General features: G+C 39.2%; 1 protein-coding gene across 1 annotated transcript in view; it reads right to left on the bottom strand.

Annotated features, from left to right (window-relative positions):
- Positions 1-11245, bottom strand: part of TBC1D12 (TBC1 domain family member 12) — a 62333-nt gene extending 51088 nt beyond the window's left edge. Inside the window, exon 1 of the mRNA XM_029285417.1 lies at positions 11049-11245. Coding sequence (XP_029141250.1) covers positions 11049-11245 — 197 coding nt within the window. The remainder of the gene's footprint in view (positions 1-11048) is intronic.
- Between the last annotated feature and the right edge of the window lie 393 nt (positions 11246-11638).

Raw genomic sequence — 11638 nt, 5'->3', positions numbered from 1 at the left:
GGGGGGGTGCGGCGGGCCGCAGCGGGGCGTTCGGGAGGCCACGGCGGCGGCGGCAGCGCGGAAGGGAGGCAGCATTCGCTCCATAAGACGCACAGACATTTTCCCCCATCTTTTGGGGGTGAAAAAGTGCGTCTTATAGAGCGAAAAATACGGTACATTTTTACAGTAACATAGCATCCACAGAAACTGAGGATTACCAGGCTTATGGCAAAGTTGCATCCAGCAACTTTGTAAATATTACAGTGAGGGGGAAAATATTTGATCCCCTGATTTTGTATGTTTGCCCACTGATAAAGAAATGATCGGTCTATAATTTTAATGGTATGTTTATGGTGACAGTGAAAGACAGAATAACAACAAAAAAAATCCAGAAAAACACATTTCAAAAAAGTTATAAACTGATTTGCATTTTAATGAGTGAAATAAGTATTTGACCCCTTCGCAAAACATGATTTAGTACTTGGTGGGAAAACCTTTATTGGCAATCACAGAGGTCAGACGTTTCTTGTAGTTGGCCACCAGGTTTGCACACATCTCAGGAGGGATTTTGTTCTACTCCTCTTTGTAGATCCTATCCGAGTCATTAAGGTTTCAAGGCTGACGTTTGGCAGCTCAAACCTTCAGAACCTTCCATTCTTGGGGTCAGAGGCAGCATTCCTCCTCCTCCTCCAAGCACGGCGAGTTGAGTTGATGTCAAAGAGCTCGATTTTGATCTCATCTGACCACAACACTTTCACCCAGTTCTCTGAATCATTCAGATGTTCATTGGCAAACTTCAGAAGGACCTATATATGTACTTTCTTGAGCAGGGGGACCTTGTGGGCACTGTAGGATTTCAGTCCTTCACGGCATAATAGTGTGTTACCAATTGTTTTCTTGGTGACTATGGTCCCAGCTGCCTTGAGATCATTGACAAGATCCTCCTGTTTAGTTCTGGGCTGATTCCTCACCGTTCTTATGATCACTGAAACTCCACAAGGTGAGATCTTGCATGGAGCCCCAGACCGAGGGAGACTGACAGTTATTTTGTATTTCTTCCATTTGCAAATAATCGCACCATTGTTACCTTCTCACCAAGCTGCTTGGTGATAGTCTTGTAGCCCATTCCAGCCTTGTGTAGGTCTACAATCTTGTCCCTGACATCCTTGGACAACTCTTTGGTCTTGGCCATGGTGGAGAGTTTGGAATCTGATTGCTTCTGTGGACAGGTGTTTTTTATACAGGTAACAAGCTGAGATTAGGAGCACTCGCTTTAAGAGAGTGCTCCTAATCTCAGCTCCTTACCTGTATAAAAATTTCTGGGAGCCAGAAATCTTGCTGATTGATAGTGGATCAAATACTTATGCATTTTTCTGGATTTTTTTTCTTGTTATTCTGTCTCTCACTGTTATAATAAACCTACCATTAAAATTATAGACTGATCATTTCTTTGCCAGTGGGCAAACGTACAAAATCAACAGGAGATCAAATAATTTTTCCCTCACTGTAGTTGTTTTTAAAATTCCCATCTCTATTATTTTGTATGAATAATCAGAGAAGATTCTAACGAAAGTTATGTATCTCGTCTATTGGTAACAACTAGTATGTTATTCCTTCCAGGGACGTGACAGCTCTCCCAAAAAGATGGATTATAGTCAAACCTGTATATACCTATATCCTGGATATAACATGGATACAAGTGAAACATATAAATAGTGACTCCATATGGGAGGAGGAATCCTCTCAGATTACCATCAAAACAAAGCCCTGCTCTAGTAAAGGTGACAAAAGCTTTAAGTCATTTCATATGAATACAGCTTCTCATATGAATTCTGATGGCCAGTTTCAGAATGTACTCGAGTTTCAGAATGTACAATAGACTAGTCATTTATTTTTTCTTCTTCTTTATCCTAGGTTTGTGAGAAGACAGGTTGCAGGAACCATCATGATTAAACACAGCAAAGACATAACAATACTATGTATTGTGCAGAATCTTATTTTCTGACAAACACAGTGTGCTGTTTTAAAAACAAATGTGTAAATTCTTGCATGCCCTCTTGGCACACCTTTATTTAAATGGAATACACAAGGAGCCCCCCCAACTCACTCCCCCAAAAGAAGATAATTTACCTTCCAGTCACATTACATCCTCGTGAATGATTTGCAGAAATAAATCTTTCAACGTTTAACAAGTTTAAGTATGAAAGTAATTTAAATTGGTTGATCTAGCAGTTTAATTGTGTAAGTTCAATTAGTCTGTCATAATTGCAAGCTGGTTGCCAAGTGCCTGAATTGTGATCACATGACTGTGGGAACAACAGCTGCTATTTTGAGGACTGGCCCTAAGCCTCCTTGTTTAGTAACACTGTCGTAACTTTGAACAGTTGCTGAATGAATGGCCATTAACCAAGGACTAACTATATTACATTTTATCTTTTACTTGTAATGTTTGATAGTTTGCTTTGGAAGTTTGCTTATATCTAATTTAATAGAAGAACAAAGTATTCTTATAATTAAATTGTATTTTACCCTTATGACTGGAATGAGAAGTGCAAGCCACAATTTTTTTTAATGTTAGAGCAGCATATAAACCAGGGGGAAAAAATTAAGCTTGGTGTCAGGATCTAATTTATGAGGAGGGGGTTTGTTGAGCAATTTTAACTATTAATAAATATATATTCCACCATATTATTATACACGCTCCTCTAGATGGCGAACATGAATATACTCACTTATTTTCTGGCTATAATATAGCTCATATGGTTAAATTATATAGAATTGGGCATGATAATGCAGAATTTGCCATTTTATAATCTTTTTTCAATTTAAATTTAATGACTTATGATTATTGAGGAAAGAGTTTAAAAAATTCTGAATTGAAATTTGGGTAATTTAACTTTGGAAATAAAATCCCAATCCTACTAACAAAAATTCTAATGACATATGATGGGATATAAAACAGGCTTTTACTCACAAAGCAAAACAGTTTTCTCCCATGTTCTACAGTTTTATGACAGTGCTACAACATATTTTATTTCTTTGTATAAGGTTTGATTAGTAGCATATTGCTGTCCCTTTTTTATAACTATCTTTCTTTTTACTGTTTGTAAACATCCACAAAGATAAAACATGTGAAAAACATGGTATTTCCCATGACACTCTGTGGAAGCTAAACTTGGACTTTATAGGAGAAGTATTGATGCTTTTGAATGTTGGTGTTGCGGAAGACTCCCAAGATCATTGTGGAGAGCCAAGAAAACAAATAAATGGATCATCAAGTAAATCCCCTTGAGGCACAAGGGGACAGGCTAAAATTATCCTATTTAGGACCCGTTATGAGAAGATCTACTGGCAATCCTTCACTTGTGACCAATTGCTTAGCAACTATTCAAATTTACAATGGAACCCCCCCACCCCATCCCAAATGTACTTATGACTCAATGCTGATGCTCTGATGGCTGGGTCTCCTCCATGGTCACATAGTCACATTTCAGACGTGCTATAACCCACCTGCATTTACAGCCATTAGCAAATTAGGGTTTGCCAAAAGCAGGTTTACTTCTGGTTTTCAGCAACTCCTCCCCAGCGAATACCATGGTGTTTACCTCATGACTGAGGTTCACTTAACGACTATGGCAATTCACTTCATAAGCACAAGAAAAAAAGGTCATAAAATCAGATTGGTCAGGCAATGACCTGACCAGTGACCTGCTTTATGGCTCTTAAGTCAAGGACTACATGGGAAAGGTGGAAGGAAAACAAAGAGGACGACCAGCAGCAGGATGAATAGCTTAAATTACAGCAGTGATGAGCATACCATTGAAAGACTTGAAGGTCTAGGTTACGCACAGATCATCATGGACAAATCTAACTATGTGATTACTAAGAGTCAGCAACAACTTGATGGCATGTAATCACCAACAATAAACAAATAAAAAAGGGACCCAAGCATTACGAGCAGAGGTATGTAACATTCTGCATACAACAGTTCTGCATATTTAGCACTATATAAAATAATAATAATAAATAAATAAATAAATAAAAGTTGGAAGGGACCTTGGAGGTCATCTAGCTCAGGCAGGAAACCCTATACCATTTCAGACAAATGGCTGTCCAGTCTCTTCTTAAAAACTTCCAGTGTTGGAGGCAGTTTGTTCCATGGTTAATTGTTCTGTCAGAAAGTTTCTCCTTAGTTCTAGGTTGCTTCTCTCCTTGATTAGTTTCCATCCATTGCTTCTTGTCCTGCCTTCAGGCGCTTTGGAGAATAGTTTGACTCCCTCTTCTTTGTGGCAGCCCCTGAGATATTGGAAGACTGCTATCATGTCCCCCCTCGTCCTTCTCTTCATTAAACTAGACATACCCAATTCCAGCAACCGTTCCTTATGTTTTAGCCTCCAGTCCTCTAATCAGCTTTATTGCTCTTCTCTATACTCTTTCTAGAGTCTCAACATCTTTTTTACATCGTGGTGACCAAATTGGATGCAGTATTCCAAGTGTGGCCTTACCAAAGCATTGTAAAGTGGTATTAATACTTCACGTGATCTTGATTCTATCCCTCTGTTAATGCAGCCTAACACTATGTTGGCTTTTTTTGCAGCTGCAGCACACTGCTGGCTCATATCTAACTGACTGTCCACTAGGACTCCGAGATCCCTCTCACAGTTGCTACTATTGAGCAAGGTACCACCTATACTATACCTGTACATTTGGTTTTTCTTGCTTAAATGTAGAACCTTACTTTTTTCACCATTGAATTTCATTTTGTTTGATAGAGCCCAGTGTTCAAGTCTGTCCAGATCCTCCTGTATCTTAAGCCTGTCTTCTGGAGTGTTGGCTATTCCTGCCAGCTTGGTGTCGTCTGCAAATTTGATGAGTTCCCCATCTATCCCCTCATCCAAATCGTTGATGAAGATGTTGAAGAGCACTGGGCCTAGAACAGAGCCCTGGGGCACCCGACTACATACTTCCCTCCATGTAGATGCAGTTCCATTGAGGACCACTCGCTGAGTACGGCCGGTCAGCCAGCTACGAATCCATCTGGTGGTGATGCTGTCTAACCCACATTTTTCTATCTTATCAAGTAGTAGGTTGTGATCTACTTTATCAAATGCCTTATTGAAGTCCAAGTAAATTATATTCACAGCATTCCTCTGGTCCACTAATTTTGTCACTTGGTCAAAAAATGAATCTATCTATCAGTGAACTTTATTATATCTATGACATAACCAGAAAATCAGTTTATTTTCAGTTAATATCAAAAACAAGTAACTGATTTAGATAAAGAGTATTTATGTCATATAGGTAGTCATCAATGGAGCCCAAAAAATTTCTGTTGCAAAGCAAGACAGTTGTTAAGTGAATCTGGCTTCCCCATTGACTCTGCTTGTCATAAAACTGCAAAAAGTGATTACATAACCCTGGAACACTGCAACCGTCATAAATACATGCCAGTTGCCAAGCGTCTGAATTTTGATCACATGACCATGAGGATGCTACAACAGTCATAGGTATGAAAAAAGTCATAAGTCATTTGTTTCAGTGCCACTGTAACGGTCACTGAATGAATGGTTTTAAGTCAAGGACTACCTGTATTCAATTAAATATGCATATACTAAATCTCTAACAGCAATTTTATAAACACTGTGGATTGAAACAAAGGTGAAACTGATACCTGTGAAAGTCATTCATACACAGGTAAGTATTACTTACATAAATATGAAAAAGAAATAAATCACAACCAGAAAAACAAGTTCACAATCAAAGTGAAACATTCAGTTTCAACTAAGTTACTAGGAGAACTTAAATTAAAATGACATACAGCTAACAGGTACTTCTTGCCTATATTTGTACCAGTTTCAATTTGTGTTTATTAAAATATTAGATTTCTGAAACATCACAGCTGTAATAAAATATGCCGCAGCACATTGCAGCATTGCAAAATTCAAGTTTATCAACTTTTTAAGTAGGTTACTTATAGCCCTATTTCAGTATAAACTTAGAGTAGAATGGAGGTGTGTCTTTATACAATGTCTTCTCTATTCATTTTCAAATAAGTAATTCCTAAAACACTTTTCTCTTATAGTATCAATAATGAAAGTACTGCATGTAAAAAAACATCTAAAGGACTGAACTATATTACTGCATTGCATTAACTCAGAAATAAATTCTCCTTGGTAAATGACTTTAAATTTACAGTTTTAGCAGCATATTTAGCACTATATAAAATATGTAATAAAAGGTATAACAATGTATGAAAGGTATGTCTGGATATGTTTATAATTTGCATTCAGCTGTTTGTCTTTCTTTACTCATTGGTCATTTTTGTCCAAATTTCACATGCAACTTACACTGAAGGGATTACCTCGTCAGGTTACGAAATGTCAGCAAGCAAACAACCAAGCTCAGAGAGCATCTTAGGACTCCACAACTCAGACACTGCTACATCAAATACATTACTTCTAATGGGTAATGTAGCAGAGTGGTTATAAGTACTTAAAATACAATTTCAATTTTCAGACACAGTGTTACTGTGAGATAATCAATATTCTAACCCTTTATTAATGCTGCTCAAAGATACAAGCTTCAAAAGAGGTTCTAGACCACAGCCTTAGCAGAAATGAAGCATTTGCTTTTCAATATAAAACTGACATTTCATGTTACAACCAGATATAGCAACAAGTATCAACGAATTCAGGAAAACTTCAGATTTTGCAGAATTATAAAAGAAAAGAAAAGTGATAAACCAAGCAAATATGCCAAGATGTGATTTTTATCGGTTCTCAGAATTAGGGTCAGATTAGATCCTCAGGATGCACTCTCAGCAAAGTCCATAGTTTACATGCCCTTTTAACAATATTGTGGGGCAATTTTGCATACCTTCTGAGTTTCTTAAATGACTCTACAAGGGATACAGAATCAATTTTCCTTTCAGGAGGTATTATGCCAGATACCACTAGCAACTTTTTTTACTTGCTACTTGTTAAAGCAAAAAGTGAGGAATTGAGATAATTATCACAGAATCATAAAATTGGAAAGGATCCCTCTTATACCCTTACATCAAAGTATGTTCAGTGCAGAAACCCAAATTTAAGCATGAAACAGATGGCTACTGAAACATTCACTTCTACCATCTTAAATTTTAAGTCTAATCTCACATTCAGCCAAAATCTGTTTGCCTATAATTAAGGCTATTATTCTGTATCCTTCACCTGGAGGCAATAGAAAACAGGTCTTGATCTTTTTTGTGATCCCCCTTCAGGTACTTGGAAAATGCTTGCTGACACTTCCCTATCAGCTCTCTTTTCCCAAGACCTAGCCAATTTATTCTTTATCTCTTTGTAGAATTTAGTTTCCAGTGCTTTCATCATCCGTACTGCCCTCTCCCATTTTTTGCACCTGTGCCAGTTGTCTGTACCTTTTTTAAAATGTGATATTTGGAACTGGTCTCTGACTAATGAAAAAGAAAATGGAACTATTACTTCATGTGATTGAAAAATTATGCTCCACTGAGGCAATCCAAATTTGCATTTTTCCTTTTTAAAAGCCAAGTCATACTACTGACTCATATTTAATCAATGATGAAGCACAATTTCAAGATACTTTTCACGTGAACACTAAGTAATTCAGGCTTTAGTCTCTGCTGTCATACTATGAACCTCACAGGCAAGACACATAATCAGGATGGTACCGTGGTTAAGAGACCCATAGTGCAGGCCATCTTCAGCCTTGGGTGATTTTGGATCAGTCGTTTTCTCTCAGCCTAATCTACTTCACAAAGTTGCCACAGGGTAAACAAGAAAGAAGCTTGAAAATTAAACTTGAATGCAGAAGCAAGAGTTCTGCTCAAGAAATACAAACAGCTTTCACATGATTATCACAATCTTAAAAACACAGGAACTCAATTTTTACAGATATTATAAATAAATAATTTTATTACTCTATTCATTATGATTTGTTGATGTTTAGAAAATGCAGTTAGAAAAAACCCAGACGACTTTGTAATGGTGAAAGCAGACATAAGAAAAAGCACAGGTATAATTCTATAGTCTCTTATATCACTCAGAATAAATGGCACATTTCTGTGACCAGGGGGGCGTTTTATCAGGTTCGCCTGATCTACCAGTTGCGCCCTTTTCTGGACCGGGATGCTTTGCGCACAGTCACTCAGGCTCTCGTCACCTCCCGCCTGGACTACTGTAATGCTCTTTACATGGGGCTCCCTATGAGGAGCATCCGGAGGCTTCAGCTGGTCCAGAATGCGGCCGCGCGGGCGGTGTTNCAAGCGGGACTGACCTAGGGTGAATTTTAAATAGGGAATAATTTTTAAAAATTTTTAAAGATTTTAAATATGACACAGCCATTAATATATTTGCTTTTTAATTGGTTTTATAGGGGAAATGTTTTTTTTGTGTTGTTTTTTAACATGCTGTGAGCCGCCCTGAGTCCCTCTGGGGAGAAGGGCGGCATAGAAGTTTAAAAAATAAATAAATAAATAAATTAATAGTTCTCTAATGATACATTTTCTAGATTAAGCTATATTATGAGGTAGTGAGCATTTCAGATGGAGAACTGTTTCTAGATAATTGCTAAAGGAACAACTGGAAACAAATCAGCTATTCATGAATATTAAGACATGAGATACTTCCTCAACACAAGAATCACAATTCCGGCAAGTATTGTAAATTACATCAGATGTTTCAGCAGGATATTAGCTGGCTACTTCAAAAGAATCTGTCCACTGTCATTCCCCTTTCTCCTCTTCTCTCCCCATCTTCACCAAACAAAAGTTGAAGAAATAGATGATTTTAAGTTTATTAGATATGCTAAATCATATATCAACAACATAGTGGAAAAGCTTAAAATACCCTACCACCCTACCTTTTACCACAAAAAGGCCACAGTTGGCATTAAAGTTCTTGCTCTAAATAACTGCCACAATCCAGAAGCCATTCCACTGCACTGTGTCAGAGGGAGAGAAGGAAAGCAGGGCCACCACCTATATTCTTCAAAAAAGTAAATTTCTTCTTTGATTCTCCCATATTAGTGACTAGAGCCACTCTAGTGAGCTATTGCAGGTGAGATTAGAATCCCTGTAACATTAAGAACTGATGCTTGAATGATCTTGTTTTCTTTTACATGCTCCATCTTGTTTTTCTTTTGTATCATGACTTTATAATAATTATTTATTGAACTTGAAACTGACTCTCAATAACTCTGGGTGGTTCATAATTACAATATTACAATAAAATCAACAAAACATAATAACAAATGGCAAGCATAATGAACAGTTTTACTCTCCCACACTGAAGGCGTGGGTGAAGATCCAGGTCTTCATGGCTTTTAGATTGTAAACATTAAGCTAGAGACTCAAAAACTACCCATTTTTACTGTTTTTTTCCAGAAGCTTGGGAGCATAAATTTATATATTTATTAAATTTATCTGCTGCCTATTTTGCTATGAGGCTACTCTAGGCAGCTAACATGCATAACAGACATTATATAACATAAATGTTATAAATAGCTTCAATGTCCAAGACACTGAATACTGTATCAGTGTGTGATAGAATAAAATCCCTTTAGAAAAAAAATTAAAGTGGCTAATTTTTACTCCACCATTTCCAGTACTCATTAAGTCTTCCAGCATTATTGAAGCTAAGAACAAATAAGAATGCATTGGTCCTTCATAAAACTGAAAACACAGTCAAATAATGATGTAAGGTTTCATTCTTGAAAACTGCTAAATTTGGAGTATGCTATGCACTATAATAGAATTCTTTTTTTTCCTATTAGCCTAACCATTGTAAAGCCTTTAATTACTTGTAGTTAAGAATATGAAAATAACATTTTGTATTACAGTGAAACATGCAAGAGGAGAATGATTAGGAAACATTAGTGTTATAAATGGTAGGGTCTCATTCTAACAGATATTCTAATGTACTTGTGCAGCTACTTCAGAGGCCTCAGAAGCTAATGATTTATCAAGGTAAATTCTTCCACATGTCACAAAAAACAGCTCCCTGCTTCAAAAAGGATCAGTGAGAGATAATAGATGTTTCTGATTAAAAGGTTTGCCAATATTTTCTGGTATAGGCTTTTAAGGAAATGTAGAGGTCAAATCCCCTAAATTCAATAAAAGCACCTTTTACTTTCAAAATGCCACATGTAACCAAATGTGTAGTAACATAAGATGCAGCTATTGTAATAAGACATCTGACACAAAACATTATCCCCATTCTCCATTAATATGACATTTGGTGCAAAACTAGAAAAATGCTATCCAAAGCATAAAATATGATTGTACCCCATTTACAGGTAGAAATCTTTGAGTAGAACAGAGTTAAAATATTTTTAATAATGCACTCTAAGTTAAACAATTAATGCATTAGAATTGTGTATACTTTAAGTGAATGCTACACTCAATAAAGTTAAGGACATCTCTCTAAAGGTTATACACGTTTAAATTTTTTTTGCCTTCAGAACTGGTTTATCAGAAATTAAGGGGCCGTGCTAAAGACATTCCTAAACATTACCTGCTAAGATTTTTCTTTCTTTCACAAGGAATTTCCTAGCCTAACATTTTTTAGCAGGCCATCCCTCATTCCATATCTGTCCTTTGCAGTGTGTCAGGGTACCCAGAAAGCTCTACCTGCTTGGGAGAAAAAAAAGTGCAAATAAGGAACCTCACACTATCCATAATTCAGAGCCTTATTCACCTCTGCAAAGCCAAGTCTTTTAAGTAAAGTTAGACACTATCCTTCCACGGCAAGCCTATCTAACCCGAGAGGAAAGCCAGCAAGAATGGGCGGCTGCCACTACAAGGCTGGGAAGATCGATGCTATTGAGGATCAGCGACTGAGGAGCCCAATCTGGGTCGGTCACCGGGACCAGAGGATTTTGCCTCCCGAGCTTTCGGACTCGTGCTGGAGCCCGTCTCCCAGATTGGACCCTGGGACACGTATTACTCGCCTTCATTCATAAGAGCCCAGAATTGCACAACTCGGGTCTGCGGCACCCGTAACCGTACCTTTTCTCTACACGCACAAGGGAGGGGCACGATGAGTAATTTTTACCTCGTGAAAAATTCTGCAAAACTGGACCCGGAGATCCCACTCAGCCGTTTGGCCCGATCCCCTTGCTCTGACCCGGCCGCCGCAGTGTGGGCGCCGGTGGAGGGGGCGTCCGGAGGCTCCGGCGGCGGCAAGTGCACGGGGGCGCTGCGGCGGCGGTTCACCTCGAAGGTGTTTCGCGAGTTGAGGCTGATGTCCATGAAGGCCAAGGCGGGCAGGCAAGGGAGCGCCCTCGCCGGGGAAGACAGGCTCTCCGCCTCCTCAGGGGTCCCCGAGGAGCTGGAGGCGGCGGAGGAGGACGAGGACGAGGCGGCGGCGGCGGAGGACGAGGAGGAGGTGGGCGAAGGAAACGGGGCCGAAGGCAGGGCAGCCCCCGCCAGGCTGCTCCCGCTCGGCGGCTCAGCGACGGCCACGCCGCTCAGGAACAAGGCGCAGCCGCCGTTGTGTAGCTTCTCCTCGCCGCGCTGCGGAGACGCGGTCGCCTCGGAGCCCGGCGGGCCCTCGCGGGGCGGCGGCGGCGGCGAGAGGAGCAGAAAGCCGGCGTCCCCGTTGGTCATCCTCCCTCCGCCGCAAGCGTCCCCGTTGGGCGGCCT

This window comes from Protobothrops mucrosquamatus, unplaced genomic scaffold (genome assembly GCF_001527695.2).
Source record: "Protobothrops mucrosquamatus isolate PMUCROS unplaced genomic scaffold, P.Mucros_1.0 scaffold1644, whole genome shotgun sequence".
NCBI lineage: Eukaryota > Metazoa > Chordata > Lepidosauria > Squamata > Viperidae > Protobothrops > Protobothrops mucrosquamatus.
Note: the sequence above shows the minus strand (reverse complement) of the source record. Positions and strands in the feature narration are given on the sequence as shown.